General features: G+C 41.5%; 1 protein-coding gene across 1 annotated transcript in view; it reads right to left on the bottom strand.

Annotated features, from left to right (window-relative positions):
- The window catches only part of LOC148019642 (Homeodomain-like superfamily protein), a 95,843-nt gene that overhangs the window by 59,572 nt on the left and 10,710 nt on the right, over nt 1–25,561 (bottom strand). Inside the window, exons 4-6 of the mRNA XM_087699747.1 lie at nt 12,180–12,461; nt 11,833–12,090; nt 11,049–11,628 (exon numbers count right to left, since the gene is read on the bottom strand). Coding sequence (XP_087555873.1) covers nt 11,049–11,628; nt 11,833–12,090; nt 12,180–12,461 — 1,120 coding nt within the window. The remainder of the gene's footprint in view (nt 1–11,048; nt 11,629–11,832; nt 12,091–12,179; nt 12,462–25,561) is intronic.

Raw genomic sequence — 25,561 nt, 5'->3', positions numbered from 1 at the left:
AGCTTGAAAAACCATTTATGGTCACTTTTAGGATGATTTTTTCCATTGATTGCTGAATGATCAAATTATGATTAGATTGTGCTAAGTTTTCAACGGTTTACAGCTAGTTCCATGGACAGCAGCATGTTAGTAAATGCCACTGATAGTTTCAGCCATGGTTTATGCTAAGAATATGTGTTACTATGGTTGTGAAGTCAGAACAATTGAGAAACACGAGCTATGGATGCATCCAATGGGTTTCTATCAACAATTCTGGGCTAATTCTCAGTATTATCTAATGTTTATACTAGCTGGAAATTTTTGGCAAGGTTTGGGGCATGTGGCATGGTTAAACAATAGTGGCCAATATTGTGACTACAATGCCTTATGGAAATTCCACTGAAATCTATACTCTTCCTTTAGCACAATGCAGTGCAATCAAGGACAATTGCAAGGATTTCAATTCCTCCTTGAATAGGGTGGTAAATAACCTAATTAAGCACTAATTACAGCAAGCAATAATTGTGCACAAACTGAAATGCACACATTACCTTAACAATCTTAGACAATAGATACCCTGTTGGCCGTAAAATTGGCGCCCCTTTCAATATTTCTTTAACTTCAATTGCCAACAGATCAATTACAAGCCAAGATTCTCCAATCTCCTTGGGTAACCCAAAAGCCCATTGTTGTACAAACAATCAGTAAGCAATTTTGGTCTATTGCCCCTTCATTTTCACCACAATGGATGGCCTAGCATTGGAAATACCTATGAATACAACAAATTGTAGGTGTTAACTTCAATGTACGATGCCTTATCTTACTGGCACAAGTCCTAAGCTGGCTACTAAACCATAAATTTACAACAAAAAAAAAGGGTTTACAGTAGAAATCCTCTTGTTGTTCACCAAATCTAGCAAAGATTTGTTGAGAATGGCTAAGGAAATTCACTGGAGAAGGTGAGAGAAAGCCAAGATGAGAGAGAAATTTGATATTCTTTGCGAGAAAACCCCAAAATCTGCCTATTGCCTACTCCAGCTTGCATTTAATGCAGGCACCTCCAAAATGCTGTCACATGATCAGCAATGCTATTGTCAGCTCTTCGAAGGTGTCTCCCTCCACTCCCCTACCTGTTGAGGCTCCCCTAATGGCTATCTTCTCCAACAAATTGTTGTTCTATGATCACAAAATGGACCAACAACTCCCCCTCTCTCTCCCATGCTGTAAACTAACTGAATGGCTAAGACCCAACCCCCAAAAATATTTTATCAGTTTGCATGGGTGTTAAATTAGAGATGGCAGCTATCAACTTAGCACACATAGTGTGGATTGTCATGAGGACATGTATTTTTGAAACCTCACTTAACATGTGGATTAATTCTTAATCACATGATTAAGTAAATGTTGCACATGTGACCTGCAACTAGGATTAAAGTAAATTTACGAGCCTGGGATTCGAAGAAATCACGGGATGTCAAAGGCAAAAGTTGCTATAAGTTATGCCGCACAGGTACTTGGTGGTATCTGGTGCCAGTTGTTGGCCTAGGTCATCCATTTGGTCATAAGTGTCAGTTGGTGACACTAGAGAAGTGGCGTTTAATGCTACCTAACGCCAATCTGATGCTCAAAGATGGCATAGAGACACTCGAGAATGGAAGTTGCCTAGCCAATTCAATTATTGGCTAGTCAGATTATTTTTCAGGGCACAAAAATAATTATTAGATTAAATTTTAGTATTTAAAGGCTGAAAATTAATATTTAATTACGAAAAATGTTGGAAAACCATTTGGGAAGGCTGCCACTTGTCAAAAATGCCCATGCAAGACTAAAAAACGTCTTTAGAGGCTGGAGAGAGGCATTTTTATAAATTCAGCCTACAAGAGAGAGAGAGGGAAGGTTGTTGGTCTGATTTGCAGCCATTGGAGGACCTTCTGAGGCAACCAGGGGCAAAAGAATACCAATCAACAATAGGAGACGGCATCTACACGCTGTTGAGGCAGGGCAGCAGCAGTAAATGACTGATTTTCTTCAGTTCTTTGCATTTATTGTTTGCTGCTGTAATTAAGTTGTAATCAAGGATTTACCACCCTATCCGAGGAGGAAGACTGGTTTCATGGTTCCATTGCCGGGACACCACTCAATCCCTTGATTTGGTGGGCCCAAGGAACTGGTTGCAAGCCAAAGCTTTGTGCTAGTGCTGATTTCTACTCTTAGCTGAGAAATTACAACAATATGTCTTCATACAGTGAGATGAACTCAAGCAATGATGATGCCTCTCAATATGAGCGTTTGCATATGGGAATGAAGAAAATGCAATGCCTGACCTTGGACAAGACTCAGACCATGGACAGTACGCTGAAAAATGTTGCTGTTGGGCAAGATGCACGGACCTCCGGCCATAAGGAGGCTGATGACCAGCAAAGTGGAGAGGAATTTGATGACCAGTTCAAGAATCGGATGAGGACGGCAACAAATCTCTTTGCTGAATTAGCAAGCTGTCCTAGCTGTTCCTGCACATCCAATGGCTCATCGTTATGGGCAATAGCTGGCCGATCATTTCCAGCATTATTTTCTGCATTTGCAGGTTCATTTACAACAGGTATTTGCTGCTATACAGGGGGCACATTTTGTTGTCCAAAATGTATTTCTTCCCGGAATACAGCCCTACGAATCTCCTCATTCTTTTCTGGCTGTTTACGCATGCGATCTTCCCAGAAGATAACATCATTGCTGCGTACTATTTTCCTTTTCTCGCGATCCCATAATCTAGACCCCATTTCACCTTCATCACTATATCCTAGGAAAATACATTTACAGGACTTTGGCTCAAGTTTGCTACGTTCTTCCTTACGTATGTGCACAAATGCTTCACAACCAAACACTTCCAAGTGTGCATACAAAGGTGGCTTGCCCGACCACGCTTCCTGGGAAACTTCCCCCCCCCCCCCCCCAAACACCTATTTGGTGACCGATCAATCAAGTATACGGCTGTCATAACAGCCTCTGCCTAAAAACCATGAGGTAAAGCACCATGTGATAGCATCGTACGGACCTTGTCTTGAATGGTCCGATTCATACGCTCTACAACACAATTTTGGGGCGGATTAAGAGGGGCACTGAGCTCCCTCTTTATCCCTTTATTGTCACAAAATGCCTAAAAGGCCTTGGACACTTATTTCCCACCATTATCAGAGCGAAGACACTTGAGTGTCTTATCAATTTGATTTTCAACCAATTCCAAGAATTTTTTGTACTTGTCAAGCACTCCATCCTTGCTATGAATAGGATAAACCCATACCTTTCGTATAGCATCGTCGACAAAGGTGACAAAATATTTCTCTCCCTAAAGATAATCCTTGTATCTGACATACATCTGAATGTACTAACTCTAAAGGAGAAGATTTTAGTGAAAGAGACTTTTTGTGAGACGTCTGCGCATATTTACCATAAATACAATGATCACAATGCTCAAAATCAGCATAACGAAGACAAGGCAAGTAACCCAAACGAGAAAGCACTTTCATTCATGTTTGACTCATGTGTCCCAACCGGCCATGCCACAAAGAAACGCTTGGCTACTCGGTCACGACAACAACATGATCACTCACACTAGATACATGGAGAGGATACAAAGTATCACTTTTACAACCTCTGGCAATCACTCTAGATCCCTTACAGATCTTCCATTTTTCATCACCAAAGGTGGTATGAAGACCATCATTATCTAGCTGGCCTGTGCTAATCAAGCTCTTCTTGAGCTAAGGTACATGCCGTACATACTAAAGTGTGAAGACAGAGCCCTGCTGAAACTGCAACTGCACACTACCAACACCTGCAATGTCACATGCATAGTTGTCCCCAAGATGAACAACACCATGTCGACCCCCTGTATAGGCAGAGAACCACTCATGATGAGGGGCGACATGAAAGAAAGCACTTGAATCGAGAATCCAAGTATGCATGTCCTCATCTATATCTGCAAGTAAAGCATGTGCACCAAAGTGTGAAGAGACCAAAAGTACGTTATTTCCACTATCATGAGTGACTGCATTCACCTCTTCAATTTTAACACTGCTCTTCTTGGGTTGACGCTCTTTCTTCTCTTCCTTGCTACCATCTGTCTTCTTGCCCTTTCCTTTCTCTTTCTTCCATTTCTAGCAATCATGTTTAAAGTGACCCTTCTTGCCACAATGATGGCATTCAACATCCTTACCACGTGATTTATTGCGTCTCTTGCTATCAAATTTGCCTTTCTGCTATGATCTGCCCCTAGCATGCAAAGCACTAGAAGACTTACTGGATGCATTGTTCTGCCGACTCATTTCTTCCATGAGTAGAGCACTCTCTACATCAGCATACAGAAGGATCGCATTAGAATTGCTCATAGCAGTCCTGAATATATCCCAACTCTGTGGAAGAGTGCGAAGCAAGAACGTAGCCTTAAATTCTTCATCAATCATGAACTTCAAGGCAACCAGTTGGCTGAAAATGGAGTTAAACTCACTCAAGTGAGTAGACAATGCTGTACCCTCTTTCATACGTAAATTCATTAGCTTTTTCAGCCAATAAACTTTGCTTGCGGCACTCTTCTGGGCATACAGTTCTTCCAATCGAGACCAAATAGCATAGGCAGAATCCAAACCTTCAATGTTAAACAGCAAGGCATCAGAAATCGATAGCTCGATGGTTGAGCGTGCAAGCTCATTTAACTCATTCCAGTCTTCATGTTCCATATTTGAGGGCTTTGCTCCTTTGGTTTTAATCAGCCTTGCCTACTTCTTCTGCAACAGGATATTATAACACTGTTTTTGCTAGACTGCAAAGTTATGTGCTCCTTCAAGCTTCTTAATGTGCATGAGATGACTGCTGTCACTGCTGCCAGCCATGATTTTCAGCCCAAATGTGACCAAAAAATTCAGCAAATGCAGGCCCAAACTGTTACACAAGTGACCAAGGTACAAGCAAGTACCAACCAGCAATAAATGAACACGTAAAAGCAGAAATTTCAGATCTGTAAATAAATTTTCAGAAGCACCAAACCATATGCTACAGCATTCCACAACTGGTTACAGCTGTTCCAAGGGCATATACATCGCATTACATGAGAAATCCCCAATTTTAGCTGCAATTTCCATCGTACATGTACCCACGAGCATAAAATTTGACATGCCCGGTCAAAAGCCCCAAAAATTTTGTGGTTAAAGCATCAACCACACATCTGCTTTTTCTCTATCATGCATAGAACAGGCCAATTTTGCCAAAATAGAGCAATCTCAGCAAAACCCCCAAATTTTGCAAATGTTGGATGTCCAAATTACATGGAATTGAACCTGCATGTACATAAAATGACCAAATGGTGCACAAAGTTTGCCCAAACTGCAAAAGCCCCAAATTGCACGAGGTCCAATGTGCATCAATGTTAAGAAATTGGGTAAATTTCAACCCAATTTTTGCATGTACATGAAAAGCCCCAAATGTCGAAGGCAAAATGTCACAAATTCCTGCAATTTTTGAGATGAATTGTCTTGTCCTGCATCACAATCCCCAAATCCGGGAAAAGCCCCAAATTTTTGGACCAAGATTGCACAAATTTCAATGAGATTGACTCATCCAAGAAAAAATCTCACTTGCATTTGAGAATCCTGAAAAAAAATTTGAGGCTTGCGTATTCGATGTCCGCAATTTCTGGTCCACAGAACATTGCAATGTGTGTCGGGCACATATTTGGGAAAACCCCCAAATTTTAAGAGAGAGATTTTTATATGTGCTTGTAGGTGTGAACACCTGACAAAGGAAAAAAAAATAAGAAGTAAATCAAAAAATAGGCCGTTGACTTGCTGCCCGTCGCCTGTGCAGCCGGGCACCCTGTCCCGTCGTGCAACTTGCTTGTCGCCCGTGCAGCCCGGCACCCTATCCCATCCGCTGGTCACCCATCAGTTGCTTTGCAGCACCGTCCGTCATCTCGCCTCTAGTCCCGTTGCAGAAAAAGTGCCGCTTGATGCCATGGCTACAACTCCCGCCAGTCGCCTGCATGCCAGGTCACGAAATGACCTGTTGTCTGTCTAAAGATGACGTTTTGTCATGCGCCTACGCCCTGGAACTGTCCCTGACCGAGACATGACCTATTGACCTGCACGAACTCCGAAAAGTACAAAACGCGTCAACTGTAGCTTTAATACCACTTTGTAGTGACCAGGAGAGGCACGAAGATCGAGATAGTCGTTGTTCCTTAGGCGCGGAAAGACAACAGAGAGAGTGAGAGAGAGCAAAGTAGAGAGTGTGTATGATTTTTGGGTACAATGATGAGTGTACCACTTTAGGTTTTTTAGATAGATATATATATGTAGGTACAAATGCTAGGGTGTGTTCACACCCGAGCACATTTAAAGGCACGAGGGCCTTTATTCCCAACAACCTCCCACCTAAAGGCAATGTGCCTTAAGAGGAGAAAAGAATCAACTAAGTCTAGGTATGTACAAAGCTGAAATACATATATCTATCCAACTCCCATCATCTGTCAGCAATGAGCAAACCGCTCTGTGGGAAGACCCTTCGTGAGAAGGTCTGCAAGATTATCATCTGTATGCACTTTGACAAGCTCAATGCTCTTGCTGTCAAGTACATCTCTAATGAAATGGTACTTCACCTGTATGTGCTTGTCTTTGCATGAAAGACAGGATTCCGTGCTAGCATGATAACACTCTGACTATCACAATGGAGAACGGGTAACTCTGTGATGCCAAGCTCTCCCACCAGAAGTGAAAGCCATAAAGCCTCTTTGCATGCCTCAGTAGCAACCACATACTCTGCCTCTGTAGTAGACAATGCATTGAGGAATGCAGGGGTCACCATCCCTAAAATTTAGAGAGTTACCATTTTTGGACCCCAGAATCTATTCGCGTCATTATCTTTATTTTTGCACGAGGATTAATTCTCTAGTCTGTACCGAGGTCAAATTTGAACCGAACATGGAGAATTTTAGACCAGAAGGTTTAAACAAGAAAATTGTTACATGTATGCCATGTGGCACAAATTCCGAAAAGAGAGAGAGAGAGCACTAAAAAAGAAACGTAATAGGCATAAGGGGCGAATCTGAGAATGAAGTTTTGAGGAGCTGAGGGCTGATTGCTGCAAGTTCATCAGCTATGGAGAGTACTTCTTCGAATCTGACTCATTTACGAAGATAGAGCTTGCTCCCTCTGGTCAACTCTCTCTCTATTCTCAGAGGAAATGCTTTGTATGATGGGCTGATTCCATCAAAGGTACAGTTTTGTGTTTTCTTTGACATTCTGCTTAGGCAAGAGCCTCACTATCCAGGTTTAGGAGCAGTTTTTGGCTTCTCCAATGCAGGAACTAATGAAAGTGATGACCATGTCACACAAGAACAGGGTTTTTCAGCTCTGATTTAGTGTTGTTTGTGGGACTGTTTTATTGTTAGAATGATGCCAAGGTAAAAGGGATGTTGTTTTGCATATGCTGGACAGTAAGAGCAGTAAATAGAGAGTTTTGCAGACTGCGATTCTGCACATGCATCATTGAGTTATGGTCATAGAAAATGCTTTCCTAAAAGGGATGTTGTTCTGGATATGCTGGACAGTAAGAACATTGAATAGAGAGTTCTACAGACTGCAATTCTGCACATGAATTATTGAGTTATGGTCACAGAAAATGCTTTTCTAAAAGGGATATTGTTCTGGTCATGCTGTATTGTCCTTATGCAGCTGGGATTTCTCAAAAAAGATGAAAACCAACTGTTCACAAATTATGTATTTTGGAACATTTCATTTTTGTAACTTTCCATCTTTTAATTGATAAAGAAATACCGAAAGGGGCAACGGTCTTCGGGGCCAATCTGGTGTTGAGTGAGGGAGTGAGGTCTCTGTTTGTGTGTGTGAGAGAAAAGACCAAGTATTAATTGAAGGAACTACCGCTTTATATGAGTCATAGACCGGTTTCAGCCATTCATACATTTCATCGATGAGTAAGAAACACCCTACAGTGGCTATCTCATCTTGCAAGGCTGAGTACAAGGCAACCTTCACAGCAACAATGGAATGTGAATGGTTGCATAGATTGTTGGTTGATCTACATATATCATTGGAGTGGGTCCTACACCCATTCTTACTGATAGTCAAAGTGCTATTGCAATGGCCTAAAATCTTGTGTTTCATGCTCGAACAAGACACATTGAGATGCATTACCATTATGTCAAAGAGAAATGCTATGCAAGAGAGATCAGCTTGATGTATGCTCCCACACAAAAAAATGTTGCAAACATTTTCACCAAAGAGTTACCATGTGAGAAGTTTGAGGCTTTTCGAAAGTCAAACTTATTGTCCTTTGGTGATTGATCATCCTTGTACTTTATCACATTGGCACTACAAAGGGATGTTAGAATTTGCCAATTCGAGGCAATGCCCAATGTAATTTGTGTGGTGTGAACACTTATTAAAGTGTCAATATAGGGCATGTACACCTAGTGTCTTAGGACATTAAAGTAGTGACACTAGGCTCTAGAGTAAATAGACCTAATTCTAGTTAGTTGGTGAAAGGCTAGTTAGGTCAACCCTTGACCTTAATTTCACTCCATCTTTTTCAATTAAGCAAGTACACTGCTCTTTTGCTTCAGCTCACACATTGTCAATGTCTCGCTTTCTCTCTCCTCCATAGCCAGTGCCATTTCTCACAAAATAATTTACTCCTTGGGTATTACGAGGGAATTTATGCCAAACTACATTTTGGATGGAGGCTCAACAATACATATTCTTACCAAGAAATGTTGGGAAAAATGGAAAAACCTCACCTAGTGCTCGCTTCTTAATTCACTACAATGCAATAGCCCAATACTAGTACACAACCTTGGACAATGCTACACAAGGCCAGCAAATATGGTCAACAACTAGGCTATTATATTGATGCAGTGAAGTGTGAAGGTATTATTAATCAATCAACCAGAAGACCCATTGCTAGAAGCAAATCCCATACTACATAAGGTTCTCATCCCTAATCTATTCTATCGATGCTCTAGTGGATGTGTATCTAACGTCTGATAAGTATATAACTGAACCACTTTATCCCATGGATGCTGAATATTGGAGGCATTTATCAAGCACATTGGGCATTCAAGCATTCCAACTTAAAAATGGGGTAGTAGTTGCCTTGATGTCTCTATTCACAATGAGCACCCAAGAAGAGTCCATGACTGATGATTCTCAACAAGCCATACGTTGCCCATCCTCCTATCCTTCTAATGAAGAAGAAAGAAAAAATAGATGCCTTGTGGTATCCATCCTCCTATCCTTCTAACAAGGAACACAATAAAATAGAGCACTATAGCGAATACACACTAGCACTATAGACACACCTAGAACTGGCACTATAGACACACTTCTAGGTGTGTCTAATAATGTTCGACTAGCCTTTAGCAACTGCCCAAAAAATGGATAGGAGAGGAGATTTGTCTAACTCTAATTATGGGGCTTATGTCCTCCCATAAAAACTATGTCTTGGAATCAATAAAAATGTTGAATTTCCATTCCTCGCCTTACACTCAACTTCATTCGTCGTTCTAACATTGTTGTAAAGCTAATCAAGCCACATTCATATTCATTTAAGGGTCTCGCCAAAGCTTCCCTTCACATGCTGTTATTGTTTTCAGTAAGGTATATAATATGATTAAGATATATGACCCTTTTCATTATGATACATTTGCGTTTTGGGCTAAACACATTTCCACTTTCAAACCTTGGACAATGTTTTACTCTAGTCTACTACTGTTACAAGCAAAAGTACTTGTCCTTGTGCCTCCAAGGCCTATTATATGTTGGAGGTAAGAAGCCCCTTAGCGAATCTTCAACAACCTGGAACCAAATCATATCTTATGTATATAAACACTATCAAAGAGAGGTTTCTTATTGTGGTCACTTAATCTATGTAATATGCAGCGTTTCACAGTGTGAAAGACCCAATACCTACAAAATTTCTGCATTTAAGAAATACAAAGAAGTTGTACATGTATCTCCATCTCCAAACACGATCTTCAAAAGATCATACAGCATTAAACCATGTGCCACAAATGTCTTGTTATTGTAGGGACTGTTACACTATCTTGATGAAATTCATGGCAGACCAAGAGAACAAGAGTATGGAATAGAGCAATATAAATTGAGAGCAAGATGAGAAAAGATTGTAGATTCAGAGTTTCTCGAAAAATGTGTTGATGTTTCATCACATGGAATGGCCTTTCTTTTGAATGTAAGTTTCCTGATTGTCAAGTACGAAAGGTATGGTACAATACGGTATGATAAAATATGGTACTAAATGGTGCCTTAAGATTTTTTAAGGTATGGTACAATAAAAGTACCTTACTCTATCCCAAAAGCAACTTAAATTCCAATTCTTTTTGACAAAATAAGGTAGAGAATTTGTTTGAATCTCAAATAACCTAATCCCATGTGATAATCATATTAGTGTAAGGAGCATTTAACTCATCCCAAAGTGCTGCTTGGACAGGAAAAGAAGTATCCATTAAGTTGGTACCTTATGGTACTAATATGTAATGTATGGTACCTAAAGTACAGAATAGTATGAACTCTTTCGTGCGTGGTACTAGTGCAACTATGGTAAGTTTCCTGGCCCAAATGCTATAAGCAGAGCAATACTTGATTGCCACTAATGAGAAACTGCATCAAAGATCTCAACAGACACATGTAAATGCAGTCAAGAAAAAACATGCACATATGAGTGGTCTGCTTGACTTTGAACCAACATTGTGGTAAAATAGATTGTGGGCTGGGTTAAGTAGGCAAATAACTTCCCTTGTGTAAACCCAATCTAGCAGTAGATTATAGAATCCAACTGTGCCTTTGCATTCAGTGGTGTTACAGTGTCTAGTTCTTGTTAAAATCTGAGCCAACCTTCTTGATTCATGATGCTTTTACTCTTAGAGTTTGATTGTCTAGATAAACAGGAGACCATGTTCTAGCTGTTTCGTTTGAAAATACGTCTGTTTGGTTTCTGCACATCAAATTTCAGAGACAACAATGTACAGAAACATTAAAAACTGTTACCTTTCCGCTTGCCAGTGATAACTTTCCGTAACCTCTTTTTTTTGTTTTCCCCGTCGATGGCAGCAGGTTGGCCTTCAGTACTTTCAGGTTGCACCTGGGTAGTTGGTACAAAAGTGGCATCCGTGATAACTGGCTCTGAATCAGGCAAAGTAGCTGCAGAAAATGTGGCAAGCCTCCTTCTTCTAGGCTCTGCTGCTTGCTTAGAGGTCTCATTGGTAGCATTAGAAATTGTGTTCTGCGTAATTTCTGCCAATCTAACAGAAGGTGTACAATGCCTTCCCGTCCTTCTCTTAGGTTCAACAGATTCAGAGATACCTGGATCCTGTTCTTGAGTGTTGCCATGAAGTGGAGATGTATCATTCAACACTTCCTTCAAACTGGTGTAATCTTCTTGCTGCTTTGCTTTTTTCCCCTTCTTCAGCTGTCCCTGATGCTTCATTGATTCCCCATTATCTGATCCCACCAAAACATTACTAGCATCAGGTTGTTGAGATTTTGACCTTCGAATACTTAGTTTTTTCATTTCCGCATATCCCGTTCTTCTTGAGCCATCTCTAGGCTCTTCAATAGAGGTGGTTGCCTGTAAAAAACGTGTAGATATGATTCAATTTAAAGAAAAGGTTGAATCATCAGATTTCAAATAGTGGCAGCATATGCAATCTCTAACGACCGGAAGCAGTTTTTTACCATCATAAAAAGCTCACCTTATATTCCCTTAAAAGCAATGGAGAAAGGCTATGAAGGTACATGGAAATCCAAAAATTGAATAGTTCAAGTTACTCACATCTTCTAAATCTTTTGGCATGCCTTGATGCATGACTTGCATATCATCATCAGGTGGAATCGATTCAGTTGGTAACTCTTCCACATTGTTTGCATCCACTGTTAATACATCTGAATTCTGCACCTCTTTAATAATGGATGAACTGCCTACACCTCCTTCCGCTGAAGTTTTCAGGGTACCATCATTTGCATGCTGTGTTTCAGAATAGAAATCTGTTTTCTCACTTTCCCATATTGAGGATTCTAAGGCATCTGTGAGCTATATACACGGTCATAAATATAATGAGACCAAATATTGCTACTTAACTAAAACTTGAAAACACATAGACACAAAAGGATTGTACATACTTTGTTATGGCTTATTAAGGCTTCTGAACAGGAACCTTCAGTGGCATCCTGGAAAAATGACTGATCATCATTCTCATCCTCTTCTTGTACACCTGATTGTTGGCAATCCCTTTTACTTGTTTTACAAGTTTCACCATTACCACCATAAAGAGAAGAAGGGTGCTTGGATGACTTTTCTGTGAATACTTTAATACTTGCAGCATTTTTCTGCAAATGTTCATCTTCCTTTTTTGTAGATCCAGAGGGTACTGCAGCATCTCCAGGCAGTTCTTGACCATTTTCCTGCAATTGAAGATATTAACTGCAAGCTTGTTAGATTACAGAAACATGACTTCTCTAGACAGTGATTTATGCACACATTTTGAAAAGAAAATGAAGTGATAGATCAGGTTTGAAACTCAAAATTCAGTGTATGGGAATACAGCCTAGCTTCGTGTAAACACATTTTATGAGCAATAGGATTTGCATGAAGCAGATTGATGCATGCATTTTCAAAAGAAAAGTAAAGTTGAAATATCTGCATTTCAGCAAAGCTCCCAACAACAGGATTCTAGGAAATTGAAGGTCATTGCCAATGTATACATATCAACTATTTGTGTGAACCTATCTATGTGTACAAATCCATGAGTGAACCATTTACATGGTTGTTCAATGACATTTTAACAACTTTTCAATTCGCATTTATTGATTGGTTGTTTCCAATGTCCATTGTCAACATTCTTTCAGTCGTACAAGTGTGTTGTACATGGATGTCTTGGATAAAATGGCTCATGTACGAATTTATTCTATACCATGCCTCATTTTGTTCTTGTAATCCAGTAGGGCATATGCTCTCTCCATCCGACAGCATCCAAGGGCTGTGTTCCACTCCCTCTCCAGCTATCCTTCACCATTGAGCATTTACCTTCGATACTCTACTACCTAGAGGACTGCATTTCTTCACTATGCAAATTCCCTACAGGTACTACCGCCTAATCAACCAAGACACTGCAATCATCTTCGAGCTTTTGCCCCATTGTATCAGCATGATTTTTTTGGCACGATTCAATGCTCATTATTCTTCTCTCTTCTTTTGAGTTTTCTTCTCTCATTGTTTGCCATACACTTTTATGTTTTCCCCACAAACCCTACTATCTCTCTGATGTGGTATGAGTGCATAACGCCCCGTCACATTTCTTAACATGGTCTCAAAGCAAAAGTGCTCAAAGAGCTAAAGATCCTCTTTATCGAGGAGAAGGCAAACAAAGGCTGTGGGTTCAGCATCACTCTTCTTTTCCCCTATTTCCCCTACATCATCCAAAGACACCCTTATCTTCTTCTCCCTCCCACCCTCCCTGAACAGGTTTGTCACACGGGTGCTATGGCTTCTCCACAAACAGAAGGACAGACCACTAAATGCTCCACCTGCAACAAGAACAATCATACCACCAAAGATTATCAACCTTGACATTTGGTCCCTACCCCCGAAAGTATATGCATCTTTCCCTTGGCACTCCTTATGACACCTCACCCTTCTGGGCCACACAGATCATTCTCCCTTGATTATCAAATTTTTATACTCAAGGCAATGAGATGCATCTAATGCACCCTAAGCTCTTGCAAGCTTGCACTACAGAGGTTTCCCCATCCCATTTTTGAGTACAATGGCTTTCATGGCCTACAATTCTACGCTCTGCTCCATCGAGAGACAATGGCCGTTGGGTATTGTCTCCTCATTAGTCCGCTCCATCGAAAGACGGTGGCTATTTGAATCCTTCCACTCCTTTGGCTCCACAATCTACTCCACTAAGAGACAGAGGTTGTTGGCCACTTGTGGCTCCACAAGAGCTACCTATTTCCTCACCGTCCTTGTATGGCTCCACGGACACCGACTCTAATGCGAGCATCAAGGAGCTTCTATGTGATACCCCTCCCTTCACTCCCTCCTCTACTCAGGTTGGAGAGGCCACCTCCGGGAGTTGCCTAGCTTTTGTTCCATTGGAGCCACAAACACCTTCTTCAGCATTTCCTTCATCATCAAACACTCCAAAGGTGGTGATCCATCAAACACTCCAAAGGCAGTGATCCATGAGTTTCTTGATTCCCCCTCTCACCGAGAGGGATTTAAAGGGGGCTCATCTTTCTTCTCCTTTAGAGGGGGATCCCATTCCTTCAACTTCAAAGGAGGTCTCTCCTCGTCCTACGGTCTTCACACACCCCTTACCTTCTTGGGGTGGTTGACATCTCCATGCCATGTCACCCATTGATACCCAAGATCTGCACGTTTTTCTAGATCAAGGCCTTGGATGTTTCTGCCATGACTTAGTGGTTGGGCCTTTATATTCCTTCCAGCATGGAGTCACGGAGCTTGCAGCTTCTCTCACATGTGTTTCGGATTCTCTAAGTTCATCATGTCTATTGTTCTTCACTGCAAGCCACTTTACGAGTGGAATACAGGGATTACAAGGTGGCTCTTCTTCTCTCTCCCTAACACCTCTTATGGCTCCTTTTTGGGGCTGCAAGGCGGTGTTGAGAAACCCATTCATTAATTGCATTTCCTTTCATTAATTCATTCCAATTCCACATTTACAGCACAAAAAAGGGCTGGGCACCCACATTCTAGAGCACCACTTGAGACTGCATATGTCTATTAATAGGGCACTAACTCCCCTTGTTATCTACGTTCTCTCCCACACATTCAGTCATCTTCTCTCCATCAAATCAACTCTTCCTTCTCCATTTTGTCTTGCGCCTAGTGGATGCTACTCATGGGAGTGGTTCAAGTACTGCCATCTAGAGCTGTCTAGCTGCTACCCACTGCACCTAGAGCTGTCACCACCATCAGCTGGCTATCGCCGAGCCTGCCACATTGCCCAGGACTGCTGCCCACCTTTGTCCACATTACCCACATCTACATTTTCATCTTCTGCTGCAGCCCACTTTTGCATTTGCTATCTAGACAAAGACACCCTCCTCCTAGAGCTGCCATTTTCCACATCAGCATTTGTGTTTTGTAGTGTAGCCCCTTTCTCACATCTGTCTTGGCTCCAACAAGCAGTATGCTGCCCCTCCATGCTGTGTTTTGCAGTTGGGAGGCCTTCTACTTCTCTTTTTTACCCTAAGGCAAACAGCCTTGCTAATCTAGAGCTCGGTGGTAACTGATAATCATCTTGTTCTCTCCAACAGCATCCTACAATTGCATTCCACTCCCTCTACAGCAGTCCTTCACCATTTAGCCTTTACTTTCAACACCCCACTACCTACAGGACTGTTTTCACTCCCTTCACTGTGCAAATTCCTTGCAGGCGCTACTGCCTGATCGACCAAGACAGTGCAGTCATCTTTGAGCTTTGCTCCATTGTATCAACACGATTTTCTCAGCATTCCACTCCCTCTACAGCAGTCCTTCACCATTTAGCCTTTACTTTCAATACCCCACTACATGGAGGACTGTTTTCACTCCCTTCACTCTGCAAATTCCCTGCAGGCGCTGCCGCCTGATCAACCAAGACAATGCAATCATCTTTGAGCTTTGCTCCGTTGAATCAACAAGATTTTCTCAGCATGATTCAATGTTCATAATTCTTCTCTCTTATTCTCAAGTTTCGTCTCTCAGTGTTTGTTGTGCACTCTGCTTTTCTTGCAAACCCTACTATCTCTCTGATGTGGTATGAGTGCATACCGTCCTGTCACTTTTCTTGATAACTAGCAGCCCACACCATCCTAGTGTACGGATGCGTCAGCCAACGAGCCAAGAGTCCAAGAGTGGTGATCACATAATAAAAGTGCACTATAGGGCTTTTAGTCCTATAAATAGGACTTGGCTGCCCTAACCCTAAAGTGCCCCTAGCCCATTCTCACTGAGTCACTTCAGCCATCTAGATGTCCAAGAATGTAACATTGTGTATAAGTTGTATGCATTGTGGTGCCAAAGGCAGAGTCAGATCATAAACAACTAGGTACAACATGTCAACAATCATACACACCAACAAAATGAAGCCAAGGATGATAAAAAAATCTGCATTTTGGCTGTAGGCAACAGTCCAAGCAGCAAAAAAACTTCATTTGGGGGAGCTGACAGCTGCATTATGCATTATAACAGCAGTTTGGTGGCAAAGCCTCCAACCATGGCAGGTAGCAACTAAGACACCTTGAGTAACAACAATGTTCACCTCTATCCAAGCACCCACATCACAAAAAACAAAATGATGCAAGGGAAGTGCAAGTTGAGGCATGTTGTACAGCAGGTGTTTGCAAGAGTAGCGCCCTGAAGGGGTTTGCATTTACTCAAGTGCCCTTTTACAAAGTGCATGAGTAGCAATCTAAGTACAAGCATAAAGGTGTCGATGTCAAAGACATCAACAAACCAAAACCTATATGTAGAAAGAGGATAAAGCAACCCCCTCTCACCATCACATCAATCTCGAAGGAGAAACAGCATTCAACATCGAGATTATGCCAAAGTAGGAGCAAAGCAATGTTCTCATGGAGCTCCTCACGCATTACCCTATGTTGGCTCTATTAACAAGGGTGCTGAGTGTACTTGCAAGGATGGGAGGAGCATCTCTGCTTGAAACTAGTGAAGATGGACAACCTCTATAGTTAGTAGTAGCATCATAGATTTCTCAAAACTTGGCCATAGGACAAGAAGCAATAACAATCGCCATACTTAGATTAGAAGAAAATGGGATTAAACTATAAGAGAACGCAGAGCCACCAAGGGAGTGCTAAAAAATCTAGGTCTCCACCCACATTATAGTGCTGCAATATGATATAATAGGCCTCAACCCTTACATGTTTCTAGGGCGAAACCTTGTAAAGAAACACAAAGAACACAAAATACACAACAAAACATAGAATACAATCTATAGAATACTAAATGAGAATGAGTGAAGGGGAAGATGAATGATATAATTTGGGGGCTCAAAGTGGTAGAGGTCATTGAGAATGATGGCAAAGTATGTTGTGACACTCCAAAAACATGGCAATAGCAGTCCACCAGGCTAGCTGATGATGTTGATGGTAGTAGAGAGAGAGCAACATCTAATCCGCCATGTTGAGCTAAAAATTCATTACCCACTAATTAGCTCTTTAAAACAGCCCCAAAACAATAAATTACCAAAATTGTAATTAAATGGGGAGTGGTTCCAAAGAGCATATGTCTCACATGCAAAATCCTAATTCAAGGGGATACTTCCACATCCATAAGTAGACAAGCTGCCCATCATTCAGCCCCATCCTCATCTTGTAGGTTTCAACCATCGGCCCTCTTCCACTAGCTATCCAAACCCATGCTACTACTGCTACGTGGTCTATTGTTGTCGGCTAGCCTCTCACTGTTGTCAGTGATCAACTGTCATCATCTTCAATAGGTTGTTTTGTGTTTTCAACACTTCTCTTCATCAACCTCTACATAGCTAGTCTCTAATCTTTGACTATTATGTGACTAATTTTCATAAGCTTTTGACGACGATCAAAACTAGATTATAGAAGATGACCTCTCACACCATAAATACAACTTTAGCAGCTCTCCTCACCACATGCATGTTCATGAAGGCCTCTATGGTTCCAACAATCAAGCATGCAATAGACACACAAAGAGAAGCTTCCATGACACTCCATTTCTCTCTTAGATAATATTGTGTGATAATCTTGCAATAGTAAGCAAGAGTATTCACTAGACAGCCAAATAGAGGCAAGTATGATGTTATGTGATAATGCTACAATAGTAAGTGTTTACCGCGGCACAGAGGAGCGGGAAATGGAAAAAAGGAAATAACAAAAGGTGCAGGACAAAAAGAAGAAAAAGGCACCTTAGTGGTTGTTGCACTACCAATGCGTCTCTAGGATGATACACACCAATACCTCCCTCAACCCACTCCCATGAGAGCAACTAGCTGTTGGACACACTCGGTAGCGAACATGCACCCTCTATCCGATGCCCTAGTTGCTTTGGGATGGGACATTGTTGGGGGGTGTTAAGTCAAAGGCCTTAACAAACAACTGTGAGATAAGAACTCAAAGATAAGCCTACTATAGGACAACTCTCTGATGTACATAGACTTTATGCAATCATAAAAGCTTCAAAACTCGTACCCAATCCAAGAAAATTTGTAGCATATAGTAGCTACCATCAACTAGTTATGAAACCAAGTAATAGCAAGTAAAAAAACCAATGAAATCCATGTATGGGCCCTAATGCCCATTTTACCGTTATTTACAGCAACAAAAACCACCTATATGCTGCCCCAAAATCACCGTAGAGTGTGCTCTTCATATACTTCAAACATCTACCAATTGTAGATAAGCAAATGCTTCAAGTGTTGATCCTTGTAACCAAAGATTCAAGATGAAAACTTAAGACAGCAGTATTCAGCCTGAGTACCTATTTTACCCTGCTTCACACAACTCAAGTGAGCCACAAGAACCACTTCTTTGTTGCCCAAAACAATACTCTTAAGTATCCAAGAGTCTTCAGCCCTCTTCTCTCTTGCCAAAGCTTCCTCTTTGCATGAGTTTTTATCTCCTCCCTCACCACCAATGATGCTACCCTCTCCAAGATTGTTTGCGCCTAAAAATCCATATTGAATTGCTGCCCTCCTCCTCACGTTATTTCCCTACTTTCCTTACTCCACAATAGTCTCTGAAGTCTCCCACTTACCCCCTACATGGGTCACATGCCTTCTTACTCTTAATCATGGACCTACTTGACTTTCCCTTCTCCCCTTGAGTCCAACCTCAACACTTGTGACTAAACCACTAAATCAAGACTTTGTAGTGACTCAAGATCTCCCACAACCTTTCTTGCTATGTCATGTTTACAAACCCCTGAATGCATGGATCTACAAATTATCATTTGCCTTCATAGTATAGACATCAAATCGTATCACGTCCACCCCCTCCAAACCCGCACATCCTCTAACATGTGCCATAAAATATCATTCTTCAGCATGTTCCAAGCCTCCTTCACCCACCTCAATGTTATCCTCGTCATCCTCCTCAATTGTGTCTTGGGAAGTACCTATATCCAGCCCCTCTACCTCATATGCATCAAACTCGCGTCTTTTGAAGACTTTGATCTACTTCCCTACAATTGGAATCTTGAATGCTGTCCCATCAACTCATGAGAGAATAGGTAGCATTATCATGCACATGTCTCACCACATACATGCTAAACCACCATTTTGTGACCTTCCGAATAGTGCTATACTAATTATCTAAATTGTTGTCATAAACCAACATCCAATCTCCTTCCTCTATAGCCCTCGATGTCATGAGGACATGTATTTTTGAAACCTCACTTAACATGTGGATTAATTTTAAATCACATGGTTAAGTAAATGTTGCACATGTGAGGTGCAACTAGGATTAAAGCAAATTTACGAGCTCAAGACCCGAGAAAATCACGGGATGTAAAAGATAAAAGTTGATATAAGTTATGCCACATAAATACTTGGTGGTATCTGGTGCCAATTGTTGGCCTAGATCATTCATTTGGCCATAAGTGTCAATTGGTGATACTAGAGAAGTCGCGTTTAATGGTACCTAACACAAATCTAATGGTCAAAGATGACGTAGGGACACTCTAGAATGGAAGTTTCCTAGCCAATTTAATTATTGGCCAATCAAATTATTTTTCAAGGCACCCAAATAATTATTAGATTAATTTTCAGTATTTAAAGACTGAAAATTAATATTTAATTATGAATAATGCTGAAAAAACCATTTGGAAAGGCTGCCACTTGTCAAAAATGCCCATGCAAGACTAAAAATGTATTTAGAGGCTAAAGAGAGGCATTTTAGTGTATTTAGCTTGCAAGAGAGAGGGAGGAGATGCTGCTGGTCTGATTTGCAGCCATTGGAGGACCTTTTGAGGCAACCACGGGCAGAAGAAGACCAATCAACGATAGATGACAGCATCTACATGCTATTGAGACAAAGCAATTGCAGTAAGTAACTTATTTTATTCAGTTCTTTGCATCTACAAGCTGTTGAGACAGGGCAGCAATAGTAAATGACAGATTTTCTTTAGTTATTCGCCAAGAAAGTCTGAACTTTCTCTCTCCTCAGCATTCTCTCTCATCTCCCAGCCTTGCTCCAAAGATTACAGCATTGAGATCACCAAAGGCTGAGAAATTTCAAGTTTCTTTGCAAACCCGCTCCGTAACACGCTTGCTACCTTCCAATGAGTGATGATGGCTACATTCCAGCACGAGTGGATATAGCCATTTTGTATCAATTCATTTGAAATTAAAGAGGTTTCTATTCTCCTCATATTTTTTATGTATTCTCTAATCCTTGCTTAGATTGTGTTCAATGCACTATGTAATTTCTCCAAGAAGGCATGGAAGGGTACTGAGAGGCCCCATGAGATTATTAGAGCTGAGATAGTAGGAGCACATGTGTTATGGAGGTCGTATTTTACTTGGTGACTTGCTTAAAGAGGATATGGGAGCTCCGAAGGTATAGATATCCACAATTGGCATTGACTTCCTCTAGACAATTAGTAAAGTATGGAGAGATATGTTGTTGGTATGCAAAGATGTAATCATGGATGAGGACACATGGATTACATATGGACGCACTTCTAGTGCTATAGTAAATTTTGGATTTCCCATACTTATATCTCACTCATACAAAGTGGAACTAAGTTATCAGGTCAAATATTGTCAAGATTGATATAGGTCATAAAAAAAGATGGCATGGCCCATACCTAGATCATATAAAGTGGAAAAGAGTTATCGAGTTAGATATTGTCAAGAGTCATGTAAATGAGTATAGTCCCCCCAAAGCCACCTAGCATAAAGATAGAATAATATCGATGCCATTTCTTCATGTGTCAGCAAAGGGATTCATTGTGATTCCAGCATATATGCATGTACACTTCACCCATGGGATACAAACCATTGAAAATTGAGCATAAATTGATTATAAATTGATCATTTGATGATCTGAGAACAAATCACAGATTGTTGCAAATGTGACCTCTACTCAACCCTTCCTCCCGAGGTAACACACTCCATATGGCAACCACCTCTTCAATAGGTATAGTAGGCTCTTATCCATACATCAATTCAGGAGGCATATATCTAGTCATTGCATTATGTGTCATCCAATCAGCCCATAATACATGTGGTAATAACCGTGGCCAGTCCTTTACTCTGCATCTATATGAATTTGCCAATGCCGTCATCCAATTAGCCCATAATGCATATGGTAATAGCCGTGGCCACTCCTTTACTCTGCCTCTACATGACTTTGCCAAAGCCTTGATGATAGGTAGATGGCCTCTCACTCTTCCCATTACCCTCTAGATTATATGCTAAAGTATGCAAGCTTAATTCCCAACCGAGAGAAAAACAACCACAAGCCTCATCTGCATCTAGTTCCCCTCTGTCACTTGTAAACTTGCCTACACAACCATAGCGGCAAAAGACCTCTTCCAAGAGAAATTTGCATACAAGCTACATTGCCTTAATGCATACAACTCTCCCTTCCACTTGATTAGTCAAATCCTCACACACAAGCATGAGGTATCTTATCTATCAAAGTCTTGTAGGCATGGTGCTCAAATCTACCACCCAATTATAATGAACAGACAAAGGATAGGTTGGCTGCAACCGGTCTCTATGTTTGACTACTAAAGACATTTGCCACGTACTGCATGATTCCACAAAGTGTAAGACATCCTTATACATTCCTTGCGCCAATACCTTTCCTTAATCTTCTCAAATGTGCCCCAAACACCTCTATAGCCAGCCCACAGACTCTCATGAAACTCCCTCATTACTTGTAATTGCATAGCCCTATCACTAAATTAATGACTCACAATGGAGCCCGTATCTTTTTCTTTGCATGTTTCCAAAGATTTCCAACCTTTCAAAAAAAACATTGTATTCCTCTTCAGACCATTCATTTTTCTTGGATAGTATTCCACGAACACTTCTAAAGTTAAAACATATCTAAAGTTCTTTTTCTTGGCTGTCCAAGCTTCCTCCATCACTACACACACTTTATTTACTCCTATATTCACTGTTACAGCAGCTATCCCTATCAGTTCATCTGTTATACTTGCTGTATTTAATGTTGTCCCTGCATTAATGAGTGTTGTACCTCACAACAATTGCCAATTAAGCCCCAACAATTGTACATTTATTTTCAGCAGTAAATTCATCTTCTTCTTCATCATCCATCATCCCATCTTTGTCCTCAAAGCGTGCCCTAGACAACTGTCAGCACGATTGTCATCTCATGTGTGAGTTTGTGCACGCCTATTAGGGCTGGGCACATTTGTATCTATTTTAAGGATTTTATTTGTGTATATTATGCCAGATTGGTAGTGCCACTCGGCCAGCATTAATGCTGGTCCGCCGAGACCCGCATTTACTTATGGCCTATTTTATGTCTATTTATAGTGGGGCTCCTCCTCCTCCTCATATATGTCATCATTCACCGAGTGGACTTCCTGTTGAACAAAGGAGCCGGTGCCAGTGCACACGCAACCAGTGACTCACTATTGTACACAATTGTCTCGTGTTTGGTTTATGGATTCCATTCCCCAAGCACATCTATGAGTTCTTTCTTTTGCAATGTTCTTCTGTTTCAGCCTCTCAGGCTGTGTTTCACAATTTGACACCTCCTTGGCATCGGCGATGGCTCCATCAAGCACCTACTACCTCAAATACATGTGATTTTGTTGTTCCTTTTCCATCAACGGTTGGACTTTCTTATTTGGCATGCCTTCCTGTTGATCTTCATCTTCCAAAGTACGAGTTCGTAGTTGGTGATCTTCCTTGACTCTGACGGCACCAAAGGTTCCCCTCCCTCCACAACTATCCTACACCTTCAACATACATCTTCAATATCCTACTGCCAAAGGACTGTGTTTCACCCCCTTTCACTTTGCAAATTCCCTACCAAGTATTGCTACCTAATCAGACACAATAGTGCAGCTATCTTCAAAACTTCAACTTTGTCAGCTCTATATATCAACTTATTCACTTAGCATGATTCAATGCTTCATGATCTTCTATGTTTTTTAAGCTTCTCTTCTCTCTCAATGTTTGCCGTGCACACAATTTCTCTCCACAAAAGCCTACTCTCTCTCTGGTTTGCTTTCACAATAGTCATTTCTTGACATGGTATCACAGCATACCTATGTCAAAAATAACATGTATGCTCTGATACCATGTCAAAATAAACGATAGTACAAAGACGGTAGGGTTTGCAGGGAGTCTCCCACAAAGTGCGTATGGCAAACACTAAGAGAGAGTAGGAACTCAAAAACACAAGAGGAACAAGTTGATGATGCATTGAATCATGTTATAAGAAGAAAAGTTGATACAGCAAAGCCAAAGCTCAGAAGATAACTGCATTGTCTTGTCTCAATCACATAACAACACCTATGGGAAATTTGCACAGTGAAGGGAGTGAAATGCAATCGTCCTAACAACGAGCTATCGAAGTAATCACCTCGCAAGGGAGCGGACCGAAATCCTCTAATGCTGTCGAAGATGTGGAAGATGATCACCAATTGTCGAGGGAGTGAACCCTGGTCCTCTAATATTGAGGAGTGACCTGGGCAACAAAAACGCAAATCCCACATTGTCAGAGCTATCAAATGTAGGAAGAGCAACCCGGATGTTGATGCCAGGTGGATATTGATGACGCCAGATGATGGAGGTGAGCCGGGCTGCAAAAACGCAAGTCTCAGTAGCCTCTATGATAAAGAGCAACACTAGGTGATGGAGGAGAAGCCAGGTTACAAAAACGCACGTCCCAAATGCCCCTATCATAAAGGAGTAACGCCAAGTGATGGAGGAGGATCCAGGGTGCAAAAACGCAAGTACCAGCAACCCTTGTGATAGACAAGTGGCGCCAGGTGATGGAAGAGGAGCCACGCTACAAAAACGCAGGTCCCAGCAGCCCCTTTGATGGACGAGTGATAAAATCACTAGCGCTCGATGATGGAATCGTCGCCAAAGACTAGGATGCTAACTCCAAGCTAAAGATGATGACGCCAAGAAAGGAGAAGATCTCCACACTAAAAAATGCAGGTGAAGGTGAAGCCTGATGAAAAAGGGTGCTGACACCAAGCAGATGATGGTGACACCGAGTGGAAGATGCTCCAAACGCAAGGCTTAATGCTGAAATAGGGCGCTTAAGGCAAAAGAGGAAGGGTGAAGGCAATCACGACAAGCAACGAACTACAATGTTGCCCGGAAGGGGTATGAGGGCGGTGAAAGGGGATGGTGAGAGAAGTGAAGGGTGTCTTATGACGGAGGAAGACGGGTGAAGAATGACTCAAGAGTGGTGAGGTGGTGAAGAATGAATGAAGTGACTACCTATTTATAGGCACAATTTGTCTAGGGTGGCACACCATTGTGTAGTCGCCCACTGAAAAAGTGGCAAAAATGTGCACACCAACCCTTTTTGGGGCTGTCAATACGAAACCCTAAATTAAGTGTGTAAACTGAAGAAGTGGTTTCTAAACACTTCCTCTTAGGCCCAAGAAGGGATGAAGAAAGGGAAGCAAAGAGAGATACAATGAAGAGGTAGAGGATCCCGAAGATCCAAGGTTTCCACTTGAATGGTAACCTATGGTAAGGAACAGTAGATAGGATGAACTATAGAACCTGAATCCACCTCGCGAGAGAAGCCACTAACTCTATAACTCCATGCTAGAAGGAATTCGAAGGTCTCGTCACCAAGTCACGACTGAACCTCCAAGGCCCCAATCTAGGCAATCTCTAAAGATCCTAGGTATCAGTAGGAGAAATGACTACTTAAATACAACCATCCTAAAAGAGAATGGAGGGTGACGAACTTCATGATGAGTAGGTGCCAAGCCTGAGGGTGGAGGTACAAGGGCCCCCTCTAAAGCCACAGAAGAAGTAGGAGCCTCCTCGGAGGGCAGAAAGAGTATATCTCCCTCTGCAAAAGACAAGGAATCTAAAAACTCATGGATCATGAACTCCAAATCATCTGATGATGAAGAAAGTGCCACTAGTCGCGCCGAAGAAGGTATTTGGGGTATCAAACTCCCAAAGATAGCCTCTCAAACCTGAGTAGTTGAGGGTGGGAAAAGGTGAGGCGTAATAGTCACAATCTCTCAATAGAGCGTATTGTGGAGCCAAAGTAATAGAACGGATCATTGTCTCCTGAGGGAGCAGACTGTCGAGGGGACAATATCCGACAATCACTGTCTCTTAAGAAAGCGGATTACAAAACTGCAGGTTGTCAAGGTGGCATTCCTAAAACCCTAGAAGAGATAGAAGCAACCTCCGTAGCATATCTTGGCAGTCGCAAGGAGGCCGTAGTACCAGTCAATCCTCCTGTGGCTCGAAAGGGTATAGTACGCATCAAATATATCTTATTGTCTTGAGCATAAAAATTTGAAAGTC

This window comes from Lygodium microphyllum, chromosome 19 (assembly GCF_053477565.2).
Source record: "Lygodium microphyllum isolate KBCC chromosome 19, Lygodium_microphyllum_v1.1.10, whole genome shotgun sequence".
In the NCBI taxonomy this organism is placed as follows: domain Eukaryota; kingdom Viridiplantae; phylum Streptophyta; class Polypodiopsida; order Schizaeales; family Lygodiaceae; genus Lygodium; species Lygodium microphyllum.
Note: the sequence above shows the minus strand (reverse complement) of the source record. Positions and strands in the feature narration are given on the sequence as shown.